General features: G+C 39.3%; 1 protein-coding gene across 1 annotated transcript in view; it reads right to left on the bottom strand.

Annotated features, from left to right (window-relative positions):
- Positions 1-12,206: 12,206 nt before the first annotated feature.
- Positions 12,207-23,716, bottom strand: part of snx29 (sorting nexin 29) — a 172,919-nt gene continuing 161,409 nt past the window's right edge. The window contains exon 21 of the mRNA XM_084740643.1: positions 12,207-12,484. Within this exon, the coding sequence (XP_084596769.1) occupies positions 12,358-12,484 (127 nt within the window). The 3' untranslated portion in view covers positions 12,207-12,357. The remainder of the gene's footprint in view (positions 12,485-23,716) is intronic.

Here is a 23,716-nt window from a genome sequence, read left to right as displayed (position 1 = left end):
TCCAGTACAACGACAACAACAATGTTGGAATATTAGTCTATTTAAATGTAGTCATTATTAAGTTTTAGTTCTACTTCTGAGCTGATGCAACATCTCAGACTTCTTTTAAAGTCTCAGCCATTGTTGGCAGTCATGTCGTTAGCTCAGCACAGCTGCTGCGGTTTAAGCAGCGCCTCCAGGTGTTCAGATCAAGCTTCTGGCTTGATCAAAAGAGCGCCGCGGGCTATTGTGAGAGCCTGTGATAGCTTTGAGGGGCGGGCAGAGCGCACTTCAGGATCCGATTGCATTGTGAAGGGGAGGCAGCCTGCAGGTAAAGGAAACGAAGTCAAAGGACAAGAACAAAGGTGAGCTTTGTGAGATCCAAAAAAATGTTGGTTTACTACAGTAAGAGCTGAAGACCAAGCTGGAGCTTTCATGATGGATCAATAGGAAAGTCTAAACAATCCATCCTACCTGTTTACCTTGAACATCTTGAAACTAACACTGTGCAACGTCACAATTGTGACATCATTTGTGATGTTGCAACGTTACTGCAACTGCATTGTTGAAACATTACAACGTAACAGATATTCTACGGTATTTTTGCAACATCTGTTCAACGTCCTCTGCATGATGTTTCATGTATTTTCTGTAATAAGGGACACATCATAACAGAACTGTACTGTAAATAAAAGTGTATCATTTCCCACTGTTAGACCCTTATTAGACTATGAAGTCATCCATATACAAAATATTCCTCTGTCTCTATCATTTTGGCCTTTACTTAGTAGAGCTGTGTTACATATTGTTTATAAATGGAGAAGCAGCGTGTCAGTTCACTTCAGTTTACAGAGCAGTTCTGTTGTAATGTGGAGCTGATGAACCTCTGTAGTCTAACAGTGGTAAATAATACAGATTAGTTTACCATACAGTTAAGCTGTAATGTGAGAAAGTGTAATGGTGGGAAATAATATGACTTAGTTAGTGTACAGTACAATTCTGTTGTAATGAGTCCCAAATTACTCTCTAAGAAAAATAATAAGGGTCTAATTAAATGTCTTATACTGTCTAATAAAGATCAAGTTAGTTCAAATTTTGTCTAATTTAATATAAAGTCCAGTGTGTTACATCTAATCAGTGTGCTGTAAAATTAGTTCATAATAGTGTATTTAAGGTGTATATTGTCTACTTAAGGTATAACTACTGTCTAATAAAGAACTTTATTTCTAGTTTTTGTCTAATTTTATATAAAGTATAGCTTGTTACATCTTATTAGTGGACTGTACAATAGAGTGTGACCCTCTGTTCTTATCTCGGCCCCAACATGGTGAAAATCAGCATATCTGTTATCTAATGAAGCTGATGTTAACAGTGCTGTATGTTGCTTTAATGCAGGAGAAGTTTGTAAACAGCTTAGAGATAAAGCACATAGTTTATTTCCCATGTTCCCAGTACTGATAGCATATTAATTAACATAATCCATTACAGCTTAACTCTGGATTTCATTCAGATAAGATACAACAGAAATTTATCCTCTGTTCAGAGCCTTAGGTGATCTATTTTCATGATCCACCCCCCCCTCCACTTCCTGTAATTACAGGTCATGTGGACTTTGGTTGACATAACAGGCAGGAGTCGTCACTCGATACAGAATAAATTGAAAAAGATGAAAAGGAGGGAAAAAAAAAATCAATTTTCCAACGCAGTATTTTAAGATTCAGCGACAGACAGCAGGAGAGTTGGGAGGAAAATCCTCAGAAGGGCTGCTTCTCTCCGTCTCTCCTGCTTCAGCGCCGAAAAGGTAATAAACAGAGGCAGCCAGCGACGCGCTGAGTAAATACAATGTGCCAAGCAGGCTGAGTCTCAGAGGGAATAGGAGCTGGAGGGAGAGAGGATGAGGTGTTGATCGGAGGAGGAGGAAGAGAAGGTAGCGAGCGGAGGATAAAACTAGAGAGATCGCTGAGAGATGAAGAGAAGACAGAGAAGAGTAAGGGCTGAAGGAGAAGATGAAAGGGGCAACTTGTAGAGGAGAAGAGGACAGAGGTAAGATTAGAAGAAAAATGAGGGAAAGGACAGAAAACAGAGAGAGAAAGTCATGAAAAGAGAAGAAGGAAAGATGAAAAGCGAGGGATGTGTAATAGAGAGAGGAGAAGGAAAGCCGAGAGAATCAAGAGAGGACAGACAAAAGAGGAGAAAGCAGGGTAGAGACGGAGAGAGATTGAGAAGGTGTTGTGTTGGAAGTACAGAGGAGGAGCTTTTCACCATCTGCAGGGAATACGGCAAACCTTCGATTCAACTTCTGCCAGCTGGAGAACAGGAGCTTGTGAGTACAACACAAAAGTGCTCACATGCTTGTTTTCTGACAAATAATTCAAAGCCCGGAAAAAAATTACGAGAGCAAACAGCGGTGCAGAAATACAGGCTGCTGGAAACCGACACTGGAAACAATGATGAAAGATCAAATGTGACTTATTCGAGGAAAATGTGTCACTTCTGTTGCATGAATGCAGGTCAAAGCACATACTGTAGTCTTGGCATTAAAATAGTGTGTTAGAAACGCTCCATAAACCTAATAAAGCAAAAGAGAGTTGTTGAAAAGTGACCCAAATACCTAAATATTTCAGTAAGCTCATTTACAGCCTCTGACATCAGAGGAGGCCAGTTTGACAGGAAATACAGCACTTGAGGTGATTTAACGTTACGGCAGCTCCATCCAAACTCTCAGACTCCAGACACAGAGACATGACAGGTTCAGGTGTGGACAGGAGACAAGAAGTGCTTGAAGAGCAAGGTTGTAACTGAGTGACTGATCTGTCAGTACACATCATGCAATGTTAAGTATGTGAGTGTTTTTGCGAAGTTGAAAGATATTCATTTGCATGTTTTAAACAAGACGTGTGTGAGATTGTACTGTGTTGAAACAAATTATCTTAATGTTCAGTCTCCTGTTGGTTGTTCATTCAGAGTCGACATAATGACAGTTTTGTCATTAACAGGCGGCTCGAGCCCCCAAAATATATATTTAAATAATTAAATTAATATCGTAAATGTTTCTAGTAATAACTTGATTAAAAAAAAAAAAAATTATACTACATTTTACTTTTGGTTGCAGGCAAAAACAAGTATTTAGAATGATTATTGTCAATTCAAACAATAAAAAACATTTGCCCTAGTGTTCTCCAGTCATGATGGACAAAAGTAAAAGAATAAACCTGTGAATTTAGCTTTTGACCTGTAAAGAAAGGTTTCTGTTTGTTGTTGTTTATGACTTACAAAATGCAGACCACACTACTTTTTATCAGGAAACTGGGGTGTTGAAAAATATCCTCTATAGTGTGTATGAGCAAACAAAACGCCTCAGCAATCAAGCAAAGGATGAAGTTACTGTAATTACTGACATAAGCGTTTCAGACAGATGCAGCTCAGCAGAGCTGTTGGAGGCTCCTCAGTCTCTGAGGAACATCTGTTGCCCGTCCTGTAAGCATAAATACGAAGCACATGCTAATTTCTATTACTAATCTATTAGAAAGCTGCTTCTGAAGGGCCCGTTGCCTATAGGGGTGCCGGAGACGTCAGCCTCTTCCTTATCATTATAGTGAGCATGCGTCCTGATGCCAGGCCGGCATTGTGTCTTGAGGAGATAGGAGGACTACTTATACAGTGACCTTGTTTAAACTAGGGTCCCTGTTCCTCACATAAAGGTAGGGGCTTGGTAATTACATACAGTCCTGAAAGACCTCCATATCTTCAAGGCGAGGCAGTGAACAGGACAAAGAGTGAGGCAACAGGGATGAGGAGGTGCAACACAGCAAATTTATTCATCCTTTGACTGGTGGACATCGACACGAGGACAGTCTATAGTGAAGAAATCTTTCATTTTGTTTGCATGTCTCTTTATTCTTGTTGTACTAAACCTAAATAAATTAAAAGAGGAAAAAATGGGTTTACATCCAGTAAAATAATCCAAACAAATGCAAGTAACAGACTACGTAACCTGAATTATACATTGTTTTTGTCAGTCCAAAACGTGTCTCAGAAGGTGCTCACCACTGTTTCTGTATTTGATTTATCCATGATCTACTCTTCAGAACTTCAATTAAAGAGTATTTCTAATCATAAATGATAAAAAATCTTTTAGTCTTGAGTTTGCAAAGTAAAAGTCAAGGATTTTTACTTTGGTATTTCACTTTCTTTCTTTTCTATCTCTTTCTTTAAGTTGAACTCATGCTTTTATGTCTACCATGTCAATCTGTACTTGGGTGTGAATAGGCACATGGCATGTATTCAGCTATTTACACCCTCCCCCCTTGTTTTAGCTATAAAGAGTAACAAATTCACTGTTGATGAGGGGGCTGGAGGGTGGATGAATGGGTTAACCTGTGTGAGAGCAGGGTTTGAGTCCTGGACTTGTGTGAAAGTACTGGTACCTGATATTAATGTTTAAAAGACAAAATATTCAGTTTTCAGTCACAGTTTGTTGAGGTTTAGGCAACAAAACCTCTTGGTTTCCAGGTATTTCCCAGGTTTGTATTAGTGGCTGACTTGTCCCTCCATGTCCCTCCATGTGTGACACCTGTTCTGATCTTCCGTTCTTGGACTATTCGAAAAAATTAGTTCCCAACTGGGAAAGATTTTGTCACATGACCTGCTGAGTCGTCGTCTGTTGATGTCATATAGAAACAAGGCAGGTGAAAGTAGAATTGGCTGATAACTTGGCTGATATATTAATATATGTATTACATATCTTTTTTTTTTTGCTGACATGTAATTTACAATATTGCATGAAGTTGTAACTGTTAGTTGATGTCCATGTAGAGTGACCTAGGGTAGTTTGAAAAGTTACTACTTGATAACAAGTCAGGTAAAGCAATATTTGGTTGCACTTAATTTTACAGCACACTAAAAAGACATTACAAGCCACAACTTAGACAAAAAGTAGGAGTCTAATATTATTAGACTTTATTAGTAATTTGGGACACATTACAACAGAACAGTATTTTAAACTAAAGTGAAATCACATACTACCACATGCATACATGCTACCTCTCCATCTATATAACCAAAGTAATACTAATAAGTTAGTAATAAAGTTATAATTAAGGGTCTAAAACTGTCTAATAAAGAACCTATTATTTAAATGTTTTGTCTAATTTAGTACAACGTCTTCTATGTGTACTGTTAAGTAAAGTGCGACCCAATGTTTTAGTGGTTTCAGGGAGTGTTGTTTCAACATTACACTACAGCTTTAAGCTGCAACTTAAAAGCCAAAATTGGAACAACATCACAACTCAGGAAATGGGACCATCTGCAGAGCATGTGAATGCAGCATGACCCTCTAATCTCCTTCACAACAAATCTACATAATGACTTATTGTAAGACTTATTGTGAGAGTTACACACAGGCCAGGCATCTAATACTATTTATATATTTTCATACAATGTTGGTTTCACTTTTTCAGCTGTTTTCTATCTGACAAATGTCAAAACCAAGCTGGGCTATTCTAATCCGTTCTATTAAAACAATAGAAATGTTACTGGAGATGTGTTGTGTCAGCGCTCTGGGTACTTGGCTTGCATGCAGCCAGTTTTGTGTGTGTGTAATGTCTACCATTGCCAAAAGCAACCATCCACATCCTCAATGGGCTCGTAACCAATTTTCTGGTCAATGGACAATGAGCATTTTGTACACCCTCACCATTCTTCTCTCTGCCGACCCGGCACAGTGTACCCTGCACGGAAAGAAACACAGTCTTCCCCAGAAAGGCTGGCTGGTTTGAGTAAAAGCTCAGAGACGGCAGCGTAGTGGAGCGGCGGAGGTTAAATAACCATCTGACATGCAGAACAGATGCAAGGAGGGCCACAGATGCTCAGAAGATGGAAATCGCAGTATCTATCCATCCATTTATGCACACAGTTCATCTGCAGAATATAATGCAAGCACTGATGCATTCATCTCGTCATATGAACACATGCATGCTTTAGCTCACACCAACTGTCTGTATTTAAATTACACTATATAAACCTAATGCATGTACCTACACATGCATGAATGCATAGATGTATACTGACAGAGAAAAGCTTACTGGTGCAGCAGAATTGTGTAATGGCCTTTTGCCTTCATGCAAGCAACAAGGTTAACAATGACAACACTGACATGGAGGTGTTGATATTGTATTGTACACACTGCACTTTATTGTTCAGCCTTAGATAAGGCCTGACTGCTGACTCAGGGAAGGACAGAAAAGTACGCAAGAACAGACGTGGCATACTGCAAGAAAACACTTGGGCTGCGTCTCGATAAACTAAACTCAGTCCCTTCACTTGTCATGGCTCTAATTACCAGCCTTAAAGTACAGTAAAGTTCGAGTCAGACTACAAGATATTTTTGTCTGTTTAGAGGGCCACTGTGTCAGATTAGGCAATTATAAGGTAATAAATTCTTGCTGTGTTGTGGGAGAGAGACATCGCAGACTACATGTTGCTAACCAACCAATCATCATTTGCCATCTATCACAATGTGCGTGATGTCATCAGAAAGGAAATGGTCATGACTGACTTCTGGGAACAAACCAAAAAAAACTAAAAAAAAAAGAGATTGCAGAGAGCAAATGCGCCATGTATTTTGAAGACTAAAATGCTTGATCCCATTCAGTTGTATTTTGTAATGAGATGTCAAGTGACGTCCAATGTATTTTGTTCCCCTGCCTCACTGACATTTCTCATTAAACATGAATAAAAAGTATTATGTTGGAGCCACCAGAGCCATGCATGACTCTAGGGGGATGTATTGAGCAGTTTTGTTAAATGAAGGAAGTTTGTGGGGAAAAAAACAGGAAAACCTCTAAGTAATCAGAAATGTGCAACATTTTCAAATGACACCGTACTTATGACACAAAACACCACTAAATGCTGCTACTACTGCTAGTAGTACTAGTGGTTAGTACAAACAGTAGTTGTAATTTAAAGTGACACTTCACTCCCAGTTATAAAATACTTTGTTAATATTTACTTTATCTGGATGTTCATTCTTTGTCACTGCTACCACCAAGTTTGGGACGGGAAAGTTTTCTATATTGTGTTCTGAAGGAGGCGAGATTGGTTTGGACCTCACTGACTGTAAGGTGTTCTTAAAAAAATTAGGTGATCAGTCTAGGGCATCTAATTGTTATGTGTCTATGCAAAATGTCTGTCCAAGCATTTTCTACTCACCGGGTTGCTGAAGTGCTTCTGCTATTTCTCATCAGCTTTATCTTTTTTCTCTCTGTCGAGTCAGTCCCTTGAAGAAACAGACGGGCAGGGGTGTTGCAGCGATAGTTCGACAAACCTTTCCTCTGTTTCACACTTTCACCTTGCGACACCAACATCATCATTCCTCTTACACTTCGTCTGTGCATGGCTTCATCTCTTTTGGCAGAGCACTGTCAGCTGTGCTCCTATTGGTCAACGTCACAGAAGTGACAAAACCAGTTGTTGAAGGTTAAAAAAAAAAAAAAAAATCAAACACGCTAGTCTTCCTGTTAGGACGCCATGAGGTGTACCAGATGTGTCAGCCTTGTCGTCCACCACAACACACTGCAGGAGATAAAACAATCGATTGGTCTGATATCATTCGGTCTGACCCCACCATAAGTTTCAAGTCATCCACAATCTGGAGGATTCAAGAACTCTCAGCATAACACTGACCTCTTTTTTTCTTGCTATTGTCAATGAAAGGCTTGTACTTGTGTATTTTCAACAGCACTTGAGATATTTTAGCAATTAGAGCAGTGTTGCTCAACCCTGGTCCTCCAGTACCCTGTCCTGCATGTTTCCCTGCTCCAACACACCTGATTCAAATGATCAGGTTGTTGTCAGGCTTCTGCAGAGGCTTGATGACGAGCTGATCATTTGAATCAGGTGTGTTGGAGCAGGGAAACATCTAAAACATGCAGGACAGGGGGCCCTGAGGATCAGGGTTGGGCAACACTGAATTAGAGCTTCAAGCCGTAGAAGAACCAATGTTTTGACTTTTAGCAAAACAATCATGATCAAACTGATTTTGGATAATTTCTAAGCAACTGTGAGAGGAAAGATCAGCACCGTGTCAGTTATCTGGAACGAAAAGTCTGAGGTTCCCCGTGGAGTTTTCAGTTAATTTCAAACTCACTGTTAAACCCCATATATGTGGGATTAGTACTACCTGGTGACCTCTAGTAATTTCTAATAATTGCAGGGGTTATCTGTGATCTTAATCCCATGAACTCCCATGTTGTGTCTGTAATTTGTGAAATAGAAATTCTGCTGCAAATTGCCCAGCATATTCCACCAACTACAGTTCCTGTGATAACAATCCAGTGGGAATTGGCATCTCAGTGATGTGAGGTTGTATTTTATTTATTTTTTTATGTTTTCTGTTGCCAGACAACTGAACAAGAATGAAATTTGATTGCAGCTCATAATATGTTTAACAACAGCCAACAGCTGTGTTGTGAGCCAGGCTACACTGATGTTGATGATGATGTAGTTGCTTGTAAGATGTGGAAAGTGGGCAAAACAACTCTAGACTATATTATTAATGTGGCCACATGAACACACTCTGCTGCTGCCTGCAGGATGTATTACCTTTCAAATTATGTCAAACAGTGTGAATTTTCCAGGTGATTTATTTATTGCATTTTTTTAAATTGAGGTATAAATGTTTTCTTTAACGATGTACTATTTTTTATTAGAGATGCTGCTTTCAGTTTTGTTTCTGTGCATGCAGTACTATCACTGCAGCAAAAAGTGTGGGATACTTGAGCAGCAAAACTAATAATTGTAGTTATAAAATTGACAGGCAGGAGAAAAGTTATGCTGCTGTGCCTCGTGCGTAAATGCACACAAAATGTCTCTCTGACACACCTTAGTTTCTACCTGCATCCCACCCACAATTAATTTGAATTTTTATGACTCGGCCCGCTCAGTCCGCACTGCGGTGGCTGCAGTTGCTGTGCATCACTAATGCAGAGTCTTGACATATCCAGAGGATAAAGAATGAGTTGAAGCATGCTTTGACCGACTCACAAGGACTGCAGGTCTGTCTGCTGCTCTCTTGTCACATGAAAAATTTGGAAGACTGATCCAAAAACACAGGAGCACATGGAATTAGGCAACAAAAACTTTCTTTTATTGTAGGGACTAATGTTTCAATGCACACTGCGTCTTCTTCAGGGTCAAACAGATTGGAGGCTCATCTGAGGAATAATGTCAGTAAATTCAGTATTCATAAGATACAAATTTTGTCTGTCCAGTGTGAATGCGCCACATGAAACACTGATGCAGGGAGTTAATTTCTAAATCACATGAGGTCCCCTGGTAATACTAGTCCCATGTGAACATGGATGAACTCACCAAAACACATTGAGGTTTAACAAATGTGTTGAATGCATTTCCTTGCAGATAAGACATTTGCAAAGCTATTTATTTCAAATATAAGAAACCCTGCATTGTTTACATCCATGTTTGCTTGCTGGCAGTCCTTTTCTTTCTTTCTTTCTTGGCACACTGCAAAGCTTCTTTGTGCATTACTGCCCCAACTGTTTTATCAGCACACTAGTATGAAACAAGCAACAGGACTGTGCATAATGTGGCTTGAGTGATCGCTCCATTACGCTACTTGTGGTCAAGAACACCAATATGCATAATTACTGTACATAAAATACATACAATATATGGATATTTGTGCAGAGAAGTTAGACTCACTGGTGGTCTCAGAGACACGCTGACCCCAACCTTAGTTGTAACAGAGATGTCTATGAAAAGGCTACTTAAAAGAGAGAGTGATGTTAATGTTCTTCAGCAGTACAGGATATAGTAAGATGATGTGAGCTGATTTTTCAAATGCATACAAGGCAGTGCTACACTTAAAATATCACCAATTCTACTGTTTTACTGTATTACAGCAGAGAATAGTCTTTAATAAAAAGAATGACAGAAATCCATGTTTAAGTTACTTTACATGTTCTTGACAGGATGAAACAGCAGTGCCATTTATCAATCTGATAAAAAAAAAATGCAAATGTGTGAAATAATCTCTTTAAAAAGTTTTGATACTGTATCTTATTTTCTTTCCCATGCTGATGGTGGATTGACCAGCCCACCTGATGTTGACCGCAGACAAAAATGTCATAAAAACCCCCTGTGACGATGTCCTAACAACACCTCACACTGTTTACCTGTGGTCGGATACTTGTGAGGGTCACTTTTGTGTAAGAATAACAACTTAATTAAAACCCTCAAGCCTTGTTTGTTCACCTCCCCTCGCAGACGGTGAACAGTGTTTACCATTCGCAAGCCGACCCTTTGATTCAAGTTTTCAGAAACCCTCCTAACACAATCACTCCTCGTTTGAACATAGTCTCTGACTACTCTTGGGTAAACCATACATATGCATGAGCTTCTGTTTTACACACACTTGATGCTCAGCAGCCCTTTCCTTGCACTCTAACAAGCAGCTTTTCTTCAAGTGTTTAGTCATCATTAAAACATTCATTTGCACCATAACGCTGCATTAAATCCTGCTAAGACACATTAGTTAAACAATCTTTAAACACTGAATTTTTCAGTCCAGCAAGCGACCTTTGATGAAGACCTTTGTTCATGTGATTAAGTGGAAAACAGCTTACCCAACTGTGTTAGTGGTAAAATAGTGTTTCCCTTCCTTTTTGTTAAAAAAAAAAAGAATGAAATATCACAGCAGGTATTGAAACTGATCTAAGACATGTGGATGTCAGGAATATATATTTTTGACAGGAGAAAGCAAGAATTTATGTTTAATAAGGGACTGTCCAAAGGTTATTAGGGGGAGAGGGGAGGTTAGAAAAGGCGGAAGGTTCTTCTTTCTGAAGATACTTTTATAAATGTTTTTTTATATATTTGTATTTCAGCATTTGCTTGTGAGATTAAAAAAAGACCAAATGAGAGGCATGACGGCATTAGTGTCCTCAGTGTGGTTTATCCATATGCAACAATTCTCCTGTGACTGTTTTAGGGTTTTCATCACTGTCAACTAGATAAGAGAACAGAAGCAATGTGAATATGAAACACATACATGTGGATCTTTACTGATATTTAATGTCTCTAAATCTCTAATAGAGGCTGACATTTTACTAACTCTCAGTGTTGGTGGAACTTTGCTCTGATTGTGGCCGATGTCTCTACCAGTCATGATGAGACACACGTCACCATTTTGCATGGAATCTCCATACACAAAAGTAAAAGCGAAGAATATTAAAATTGCTCCCACTTAGATTTTTTACCGTTAGTCTCATGTTCAGTTCCAGATTTGATTATTTCAGTATTTATAACTTTGACTTTTTCTGTTTCTAATTAAGTCAAAAATATTCTATATGTTATATATTATTTCAGACAGTGTCAAAGTTTTTTTTGCTTGATTTCATGATATTTGCTTTGTCCTGCTTTGAACTGTTGTTATTAAATATATTTTAAATTCATAGGGCTTTGCTTTTCCCTTTTCCAAAAAGTGAAACCACCCACCTCCTCACCCCAATTATTTTAATACAGTCCCTCGGAGATTTTGGTTTTATCAGTGGTGCTTAAACCTAATCCTTTAATATGATCATTATATGGAATTTAAAAAAGATATTTTGATAACTACTGCATCCCTGGTGACATTAAGATATGTTACACTTACTGCAGATTATCTGTATTAGCGGGAATAATAGTATAACAGAAGTAAGAAAAAGGAATGCCCGTTGCCTGGTGGACCGCGCCAGAGATTGTGAATTGTTGCCGTCTAAAAATGTAATGGCACAATAATGCTGACACATTAGCTGAAAAACAATGTTCATTCCCCCAAGAGAATACTTTCATCTACCCCCTCCTCACCTCACTACACAAACTCTCCACCCTACCCAGAGCAGGAAAGCAGCTACAAAACACTGTAGGCACTGTGACCATGGTACACTTTCACTACAAAACTGAGCAGAGTAAGAAAAAACAAAAAAAAAAAACAAGAACACGTGCCCATCATCTCATTGTGTTTGAGATCAGAGAGAGCAGTCCAGGCCAGTTCATGTGCAGTTTGCAGAGAGTCTTTTGGTCTCTCAGTGAGGTAAGAGGTGCTGTATGATTGGGTCCATCGATAGGCAGCCTCGGGGGAGACGTTTATCATTTACTCAGCCAGGCAATGAACAGAAACATTTACATATCTCCTGGAGAGCCCTACGACGAGAACGCATCCATGAGGCTTTTTATCTGTAAGGCTTTGAAGGTCCGTTAGACGCCCTTAATGTCCTCACACTCTGTGAGCCTGTGTGTCTCAGTCCAGATTGGACGCAGGAACATCATCATCCTCAGTCTATACGGCGAGGGAATAATTAGTTCAAAGGCTCCGGAGGGTTAAAGGTCGCCACTCTGGGGTTCAGGTCTGGCTTCCTGGTTGCGGCTGCGGCCCAGTCTGGGGAAGCGGGATGACGTTTTGGACCGGGGCGTCTTGGTTCCACTGTCGTTGGCCTGGGGTGTGTCTCTGCATGAGAGGAAACAGCAGGAAGGTGAAGACAAGAGCCATGGACAATAAATGAACATCTGGTGAGGTTTATTATCAAGTTTAATATTTAAACAAACCACTGATGCTGCGTCTGGAGACCTAAACGCATCATTTCCCTTTTGCCAGAGGACTTTATCTTGGAAAACATGACATTAGTCAAAAGAGCAAATGGAGAAGCCCTCATAAAGCAAATAAACTGAGTCTCATTTTTTCTACATTAATTTCTAACAGGGTGTAGCAATGGAAAATGTATTTAATCCAGTTAACCATCAGGTTTACCACCCAGACTTATTATTTCTAGTTGGTTAATCTTTTGGGCAGAAATGACAACTGATTTTATCAGTTGTAGCTAGCAGGCTAGCTTATGTTAGCTCTATGAATTCTCTGGCAAACTTTTTTTTTCATATCCAGCTGAAGCAGTTTTCGAAAAAGCAGAAATCCCGTAAAAGGGCTCTGAAATATAGACATAACAGCTACATATATGTTATTGTGCTCCAAGACTTGGGCTGACCCCTCATAGTTGACAAAGTATCAGGGTCACCTGCACACATCAGCTAACTTTGCCAAGGCCTTCCTGACCACCAGAGACCAGTGCGATGACTGGAAATGCAGTACCACAGTGATTTACAATGAACTAATGATGACTAGTCAATCAGGAAAATCTAAAGTCAGGGGCAGCCCTATGAAAGACTGATCAAAATGTAACACAATGTAAACTCTGATATCAGGACCAGCATACACACAGTGGGTGTGCTACTTGTAAAAGTGGCTTCTTTTATCCAGTGAAAGGCATTGCAAATATTGCTGTGTTACTACTGTAAGCTAGTTAGCAGCTTCTGTCAGAGCAGATAAATACACAGTTTATTTAGTTCTAACGTTTTCTATTATGTTTTGGTTTTGGAAAGCCTAAAACAAGACATCCTCCCCCCATGCCTGCCGTACTGTCTGCCAGACTCTGTTAGCATATTGCTCAATTTCACTGTTATAAACATCTTCTACTCCTTTTGAAAAATTATTAATTCTCTCTTGTGACTTGTGAACAGACACTTACTCAATTTGGCAAACATTCAGCTTTAATTTGAACTCTAATAAACGTGAAATGGGCAAACAAAAACAGCCGTTCCAGACCAGAATATAAATTGAGGAGAACATGCTGGCTGTAGTGTTGTTGCCAGAGGAGCAAATATTTCAATTTAGCATGTTTCCTTCATCTCTGATGACAATTCATGATCACTTTATGATCTAGTGTTGTAAATATATTACAGACTTTTCCTTTATTATAGCCATGAGGAGTTAATTTTCCATTGTAGATACTGGTATGTTTTTGTCCTTTGCAGTACCTTTTCTCTTTCACCATCTAAAAACCTAGTTATTCCCACTCTTGCCACCAGAAGTCATTATTTGTGACACAAGGAATTAAATTATAGTAATTTCTGATCTTGTGATCATGTCTAGGCTTTACATCAGCAGGAAACCAGCTTGGCCACTTGATGACATCATTGCCCTAGTTACCCTGACGACCGTCTTCACAACATGTGAACCCCTGATCCCTAGTCTTATCTGATGAGGGTGAGGATGAGTGAGAGGCACTTGTCAAAGAAAGGAAATGAAAAGCAGAGAGATTGCATGCCTCGAGTTAAATGCTTTCTCGTTGAATTCTTCTGAAGCATTTCATCCCCAAGACGCTGACCTCTCACCTGCTGCCTGTGATGCTGCAATGATTCGCTAAAAGAGCGGTGAGTTCAAGTGCCTCTTTGATAAAGGGATTTTCAACAATTATTCAAAACAATCAAGAGGCACAGGGCATTAACGTGTCCATGTCCAACTGGCTGCTTTAATGACACACCCCAGATGCAACAGAGCTGTGATTAAGGTTATCTGGGACATCTGGGTGGTTTGATTCCCACTTGGACAACACATGATAAAAATAAATGCACTCATGGCTAAAAGTGTCACTGTGAGCCATATGCTTCTACGCTCTTACAAATAAAGGTGTTAACTAGAACCATACAAGGTTCTGGGCTTGTCCCCATAGGAAAACCCTTTTTGGTTGGCCCTGTTCGAAAGGTTCCACTTGGAACCCTTTCAGTGAGTGCTACCTAGAACCCAACATAAAGGCTTACACCTAGAACCATCTGTGAAAGCTTTCATCTATAGGCCTTTTTCACCAACACAGAACCCGGACCCATTCTGGTTTCAAGCACCAAATTTTGAACCGTTTGGTGCATTTACACCAAAAATAAATGGGTTCAGAACCCAAAAAGTTGTCTCCCAGCTGGAACCAAAAAATAGCTGGTTTTCCTTGGGGACTGAAGTGGGCGTGTCATACTCTTTAACGCCCTCTGTTGATGACATCCTTGATTACAATGGTTCTATTCAAAAACTAATGGAAACAGGGACTGGTTTGCTAGACAGCACCAAGGTTCTAAGAATCTTGAAAGGAACCAGTTTGAGAACCAGAGCTTATTTGATAGAAAACGGCCTCCAGACACCCACATGAGTGGTTCTAAAGACAACCCAGCTATGGTGGGTTTCACCTAGAAACCTCTCTTAAGCCTTTTCCTCCAGCATGGAACTGGCTCCGTTCTGGTTCGTGAACCTAATTTTGAATCATTTGGATCATTTCCACCCCAAAAAGTTATTGGTTCAGAACCTGAAAAGTTGGTTCCCAGCTTGAACCAAAACAGAACTGGTTTTCTTTAGTAATCAATGTGAGCGTGTCATGTTCTACAGGTCATTGTGCCATGTCCTCTCTTGATGACATCCTTGATTATTAAAGGGTTCTTTGCCTTGTCCCCATATATTAACTCTTTTTGGTTCCCAGTATAACCTTTCCTTAAGGTTCCACTTGTAACGCATTCAGAGAGCTCTACCTAGAATCCAATGCAAAGGATTACACTTATATGTTTCACCCAGAAACTCCTGACAGGATCTACAGAAAACCCTTGTAACTGTTTCACCAACAACCCAGAAACCCTTAGACTTAAAAAGAACCCTTGAGGAACCATTTGTTAGTAAATGGTTCTGGGTAGAACCTCAGCCCTTCATGAAAAACTTTTTTGGAACCCTTATTTCTAAGGGTGTTTGTGAGACAGCAGGGCCTAAAAAAGCAGCACAGTAAGAGGGCAGAGCGGCTCTGTCATGTTGAAGTAGGCTGAGACACGGAAGAGACGGTTACAGCACGGCCCTGTAAGCACAAGTTGAGATTCAAACTTAGGTATGAAAAATGTATGGCTGCAAAGTGTCCCTGTCGTAACCATCAAGATCAAACAGCTTCGGGGGACGGTGTGACCAGCCAATCTGAGAAGAGCCGTTATTTCTTTTCCTCTGGGCACAAAATGTACATTTAGCAGTGGCTCAAGCACCACTTATTCCCATATCTCCACCGCACCAGGCGAGCTCAATCAAGTGCAGTCCCACAATTTGAATTTGACCAAGGTTGGCCAAACAGTGATGCGATGGGGAGTTATATCAGCAAAAATCATGCTAAATTGGGGGCAGCATGCAGAGCTAAAACTGCAAGCCATCTCATTTATTCATATCAAACTGAGTAAAGTAGCTAAATGGTCTAAATTAATTAGGCTTATAGATTTTTTTCTCTGACTCTCAGCATGTGCTTGTCTCCCATTTGGACATGATATTGACTTGTGCAGGATAATAACTTTCTCAGGCACTGTTGGAATATTAATAATTTGACTGCAAAGCAGCATAATTAGAGTAAACGGCTACAGAAACATAAGCATGCATCAAATTGTCTAACACAGCAAAAGGGTGGGGTGGAGGGAACAGTACAGTCTGAGTAATAAACTATTCCCACTACCGTAAATTTCCTTTTCTCACTTTCTCACACATCCGCCTCAAGTAAAACACACAGATAAATGGTCTCAGGTCACCACAATAAAAGGTTACATCCTCATTCTGAAACTGTCACAAACTGTTTCTAACAGTGAGACACAGGGCTGCAACACTTTGTTTTTTCCTGAAGCAGCAGGTCAATAAGGCGAGAACCCGGACTGAGTGTGTGTACTTTGTGTTCTGAGTAAACCATAAAAGCGTTAAAGTCAAGCTGCATACTAAGTGTTGGCAAATCCAGGGAGAGGTGTGACCACACTGCTGTTCCAGAAAGGTGAGGAAAAAGTGCAGCATGCAAGTCCAAAGAGGTGAGTGTGGACGGCACAAAGAGGTCGGTACACATCAGTGTTAGCCATCAAGCAAAAACAAACATGAACACTGCTGTCTGGCCTGTTACTCTAATTGAATTTAAATATTAGTTTTAAATAAACAATTAAAAATTGTTGGTCATCATTATTAAAACAAGTCTACTCTGAGATAGGTCAAAGTACGAAACATATTAAAAGTTTGAACCGATGATGACACAAGATGAAAATCACCAAAGTCCAAAGATCACCAAAATCAATAAAATCCATCTTGAGATGGACATGAAGAGCTGTTCTGAATTTCATGGCAATCCAGGCAATAGTTGTTCATATATTATGAGCCAAAGTGGTGGACTGACATGGTCATCCTAATAGCCATACTGCTAGCATGGCTAATAACTATTACCAAAATACTCAACTAAAAAAGAGTTTGACAAAACGATCCCAAGTCAAGGTCTATTTACTAGATATTTACAAAACTGTCAAGTGTGTTCTTGTTCATGTTGGATTAAAAATTAAGGATCAAAGTTGAGACTGACATTGAGTAATTCTTTGGTGATAAACTTTTAATCCAATGTGGCCAAAAGTCCTAAAACTATTATATTTCAATGTCAACAGAGTTGGAATAATTTTGTTTAGCTGATATTTTCATGGTCAAGAATGAACTTATGTTATATAAATACCTATTACATTACATAATGTTGGTTTTGTCTGAAGCACCATCCTCCAGTGGTGCCAAAAACTGCAGTTCCTTGAATGGCCACTTGAGGCTGACTCCAAAAGCAAGTCAAACCCCATAGTCTCCCATATTAAAATACATAACATTACAGCAGAAATAAACATGTTTAGAACCTGGTACAAAAACAATTTTGGTCTGAAGATCCTGAAGATTCAATATGTTGTATATGTCGGGTTCGTTCACTTTGATGGAAGCAGACCAAAAGCGTTATTCCTCAATTTTTTTTTCTATGTAACGATGCCATTGTTGATCTGCAAAGACATACCATAATTGCTCACCAAACTGACCATCGGATTTGGAGTCCTAACAGCTAAACAGCAAAAGTTTTCAGATTTCATGCCTTTGAACTGACAAACACCTCAGAATTGATCAACAGTCAAATTAGAGTGGTTGTTTTCACCCAAAAAGGGGTAGCGGCATGACATAGGAGCAAAGTACCTGGATGAGTTGTCTTATGGTTCGCTCCACCCACACTCCACCTTTTGTCTCATTTTGGGATTAGCCGGCGTGAGTCTCACTGGTTCTTCAGAAGCCTATGGGTGACGTCTCGACAGCTCCATGCACTACTGATTATACAGCCTATGGTTTCTCTGTATTGTGCCAGTTTAAAGGTACTATACACTACAACAGGTGCTACAGTATTATTTCTCATGAGAGGACTTATTTGATCCTCTGACAACACAAAATGTCATCCACTCTTCCTTTACATCTTGTCTGTAAAGGATCACTGTAATCAATAGCAAGATTAGTTTGACAAAGTGTCAGCGTCTTTGTCAAATCACTGCTAAGTTAAATCAAAGCAGTAGGAATCCTTCCAGGCGAGTCTCTGCCAGCTCACATCAATCTGAGTGGCTAATTATGACAAAACCCCACCAGAGGACTGGCATCTAATGTCATTTTTAAATGACTCAACTTCAAGCTGATATATAAAGAAAAGTAGTTACTTTTTTGCCACTGAAAATAATATCTTACTTCATGATACCGCCGGTTACTAAACCCTATTTTTCATAAGGCGTTTAGGTCAGAGCAGCATCATTAAGGAGTTTTGAGATCCATCTGGCCTTTGAGCACCAAGTGCCTCAGCAGGAGATCTCGAGTGCTGAACCCCAATTTGTCCTCCCCTCTTTCTTCTGTCTCCTCCTCAGACCAGACCAGCTTCCCTTCATCTTTGTCACTAAACTGCTTCCTGTCATTTTCCCTCTCCACCAGCTTCAAATTCAATTCAATGCACCAGAACATCTGTCATCACGCATTTGAGTCTCTCCACCCTTACATAGGCTTCGCCATTGTGTCATAAATCTGCCAGCAAGAAAATGTGGTGACATCATGAAGGTCCAGAAGATAATTAGCAGTAGTATAGCTAGTTTGCAGGCTTAGATTAATTTGGTTCATAGTAAAAGTGAACAAATTGAAAAAGTACATACAAGTACATATGATGTTCAGTCTATAAATGTCTATTTATATGGTGGAAATGGGTTGTTTACACCAAGAACAATAATTAAAACAATAATAATGATCCACACTGCAGAAATGGATACTGATGATACTGAAAACAAAACTAGAAGGAAATGGGCTCACAAAATTCTAAGATGAGAGGAAAAACCCAAGTTAAGTGAGTTGTCGTCTTTTAAAGACAAATTTTATTCATACTCATATGAGTCAACATTAATTTTATTGAATCTTGCCAATCATCAAAAAAAACATTAAGGACGAAACAAACTTCCTAGACCCTACCAGTGCCAAAGACCATTCAGCAGTACGTCTCAGGCAAAATGGGGTGTTTTATGTGAAATTTGCATTTTTTAATTTGTAATTTGTGACCCTAATATTACATTACAGGCCTTTAATAAATTGTATACCACATCATACAAAAGTTAGTTCTGACCAAGTAATGTGATTGGTCAAGAGGTATTCCATGACTGATGATATAGAGTACAACAGCACAGGGACTTTTAATAACAACTCCACTTCACAGCTGTTCTAATAACTGTTACATTTAACTTACAATGACTAACGAATACATACAACACGAAAAGGAGACATTTTGTACAGTGATGATTTGGGGATTATTACTGCGAAGTCACTTTTACACACTTTTTAATCTGACAACGTACAGAGTGTAGAACACACGAACAGCCGTTTTTACAGCTTTTTACCCATAATTAGGGAAGTACCAGCACTTTTGTGCATACGTGTTACCATAGTAACAATATGATTTGCATAAATCTATACATGGTTTATACGGATTAATTAGAAGATCCCACCTGGACAGATTTCACAATCGGCAGATGGATTTATTTGCAGTCTGACTTGTGAAATAATGCTTAAATCACATATCTGCCATCATACAATTCTGTGGTTAGTTCATTTGCTGTCACACAACAACAGAGACAACAGACAGAGACCACCATTTTCAAATGGTCCCTATGTGGTTATTTGTCCGCACAAGGGCGAGGGTCAAAAATATAAACATTGACGTTCATTCTGTTTAGAAAAGCGAGTGTCTCAGTCTTGAGGCAGTTTTATGGATCCATCCGAACAACTGAAGGGGAGCTCTACTGTAGTAACATGTCGACCTACACAAAGCAAATGCAAGCTAATGTTCATGTGTTTCCTGGCAACTTTCCAGTCCCCGTCCTGTTGCAGAACTATTTGTTATGGCAGAGCCAAACAAATGATTCAATAAACAAACAAATCATCTTCTGTTGTCATCTTTTTCGCACTCGAAGACCTGCGTTATCACAGGAGAGAGTGCTGTTGTACTGAATATCAGCATAGCTGTGAATATTTTCAGCACTTGACCTGCAGCTTCTTGCCCACGACCGAATTAGACTGATAAGCCACTGTTGTTGTCGTTATAGTTGTGGTGAAAAACAGTATATTTACATCTAGAATTAGAGGTATTGTTCTCTCTCCTATTGTCCCTTTGTGCTAAATTAGTCATTGTTGTTAATTTCTACCCCCTAAATGTCTGTTTTTACCCAGCTTATATTAGCGACAAAGTTTTATTTGCTTGTGCTGGCTAATAGTTCAGAATGGTCACTAGATGAGAATTTTTGGTATTATTTTTTCCTAATTGGATCAGTCACAGTTGTTGCATAATCAAGCAAAATATGGTTTCCTTTAAGGGCCAAACAGTATTCTTGTTTACCTCTGCAACCTCTCCACGTTCCTTTCCTCCCCCTCATCAAATTAATGAGCAGACTAATCAGGCTTTCATCCCTCACTGAAGATGTTAAACCAGCACAGGTTTGATCACACGAACTGAACAGGCAGTTATGGAGTCCAGATTAGACAGATACATCATGTTAACCCATTAACCATCATGACAAGAGCAACATTGGCGAGGCACTAGAGAGTACTGTATGCCTTTACACACACATGAACCAGGTATATGATGGTATACTGATCAGCGCTGATCTAATGTCAGCTGCAATCCTATTGAGTCATGGTGGTGAGAATCCTCGTGTCAGTGCACATCAGAGGAGGCCACGACAGACCTGCATATGCAGGTAAAAGTCATTTACGATCAGCTCCCAGCCATCACCATAAAGTTTCGTCAAACGCAGACAGGTTTGCAGGCACTGTACAATATGTTATGCTCAAGATGCTGCTGTGCAAACTTGTTAAGATGACGTACAGATCAACTTTCTCTGCAGTTGCTGTGATTGTTTCTCTGTTGCATCATCTCAACTTCAATGATAACCCTTTTCCGAGGAGTTCTGACCCGTAACATTAGCTTTTCTCCCCATCAGGTAAAGCAGAGTTTGGCCAGCGTCTCCTGTTGTTCTGCTGTTTACTAATGGTTAACCTGCTGTGTTCCTGGGATAAAAGTCATGAGTAATTGATACATAAGCAGGCATTCACAATCCCAAACACACACAGTAACTGTGTATGATATACATGTGCATTAAGTCATTAAACTCTGAACAACAATATTTCAGTGTAGGAAGAGCAGAAGAGAGTAATGTGATGAAGTCTCAAACAGACTTTGCTGGCTTGACACTGCAATATTTCATGCCATTCAAAGACGTGCAATAGAAATGTTTCTATTTCAGCTCAGAGATATGAGACAGACAGATAGGATTATTAAGCCTCTCAAGGCAGACGAAATAATGAGCAGTCTGTGCTTTGGAGTTTTACATGGGTACTATGTTGTACTCTTATTCAACTGGACTACTGATTTTGAAGACTTACTTCTCAATTTGAATTTATCTCTCCTTATGTACAATGTAGAATGTATTTTTTGTTGTTGCTGTTTTTTTAGGAATGTACTGATACTTGCTTGGTTTAATGCCCCTTACAAAACAGGTTTTTAAAATGAAATTTCTTATGCAATTAATCAAGGAAGTTCCACCCTGCTTCAGCCTGTACAGGTCTAATTAGCCAGAATAATTGTGGGTTTGCAGTTCTGTTTTCACTACTGTTGCTCTTGTCATGGACAAGTGGTCACACATTTTGTTTGCATTACAGCATATTCCTGTAACTCATCTGTCAAATAAAGCAGTCTCATGATAATCGCGAGCAGCAAGTTAGTCCAGACAAAGAAAAAGAAAGCAAACAACTAATAAATTATGATGTAATATTACAGATTAAACTATGCAGCAGTATAAACTGTAGTTACAATTAGGCCTAAAATCCTGCAACAATAAAAGTAATTATTACACCTTAAAGCAGCATTTTTGCATTAAAACAGAAGACATGCGCAATATATTTTGTTGAGTTGGGTACTTGCATTATCTCAAATGTTTCCAACGTTTCCAACAGCAAGAGAAATCCATAATTTATTTGAGGTAATGGTGCGTTTCTTACTAGTCGATAGTTGCTTTAACTCACATGAAAACACTGGATATGTTGGATTTATTACCTCGTCTATGAATATGATGTCATGTCAGATAGATTTTCACCTGCAATCGTGCTTGTTTAACAGTGAAGAAAACAACTGCCACGATCCCTCGTTACTTCAACTGTCATCAAACTATGTGTTTTGTTACTGTTCTAATGTGAGAGAGACCCCCAGTGGCCAAACTTATATCTTGTGTGTTTCATATTCATAGTTATAATATAATAATAGAGACTAATATATACAATTCTGAAATGGGCCAGTCTGCATGATGTGTAATGTAACGTTTGGTAGTTTGATGTACGTTCATACTTAGGTACTTTCACTAAGTAAAACTTTGAATGCAGGAGTCTTACTTGTACTCTGTGGTATTATTGTATCTACTGAAGGAGAAGATCAAATACTTGTCTTTCCACTGCTGACAGCAGGTCATGCTGCACTCTAATGCAGGTTATGAGTTAACTGATCTTCTCCCGTGAGCTCATGAAGAAAGTATTGATTATGAGCATTATTAGTCAAGACTGCAACCAGACTTTGTACGTCATAAATAATGAAGAACAGGTAGAAATAAAGGGAAGAAGACGCATCTTGTACTGTAATAATAAAGGGTGGATGTTATACACGGAGTAGGACAAAGGAAGAGCACACCTCTATAACTTCTTTTCCTCCTGATATATCTGGGAAAACCCCTGCATCCTCATCCTGATGTGCAAAAATGTTACCATGGTTACCAAATGATCTTAGATAATTATGTAGATCTCTTCCTTGACAGTGCTCACAATAAGTTTATCCCTTGAATTCATTACAAAATCGCATATCTACTTTCTAACAGATCTGTGATTGCTCTTTCTTGGTTTTGTGGTTGGAATTATTCGAAAAATGTTACAATTACATAAATATTGTACACAGTGGCTTTGAACAAAAGTGAAGAGCCTACATCTATGTCAATTATGGTGTTGTTATTGTTGTTGTTGTTGCCCGATGACTCAGACGTCTCCAGAGAGGAAATAACATTCCAGTTAGACGGTGTGACAGGCCACGCACACTGACTGATCGCAGTAAGTGGAAAACTGATGTGAATATTGACAGGAAATGACTGGAACATCTCATTTTCAGATGTAGCCTGGTAGGTAGGTGGGTAGCCGAGGCATCATGCACTTTCACACTCTCTAATCTGAGAGTGTGTGAATGTGTGTGTGAGAGAACACATACGCTGTATGTGCGAAAATGTGTATGAGTGTAAAACGCAGAGACAGTGAAGTTTGTTTACAAGGGATTTGGCATTTTCAGTGACATTAATCCTCCCTGTTTGTATCCTGTAACAACTACTACCACAACAGCCCTGGCAGCTGATTCTTTCTGAAAATCTTGTAGATTAAATTGGTATAATAAATACAAACTACTGCCAAAAACTGACAGACAGTTGTTAGATGTTGTGTGAGCATACAATAGGATTTTTGCCCCAGTAAAAG

This window comes from Lutjanus erythropterus, chromosome 17, assembly GCF_056507025.1.
Source record: "Lutjanus erythropterus isolate fLutEry1 chromosome 17, fLutEry1.hap2, whole genome shotgun sequence".
Classification (NCBI taxonomy): Eukaryota; Metazoa; Chordata; class Actinopteri; order Lutjaniformes; family Lutjanidae; genus Lutjanus; species Lutjanus erythropterus.
The sequence above is the reverse complement of the archived record's forward strand: the minus strand, read 5'-3'. Positions and strand labels throughout refer to the sequence as shown.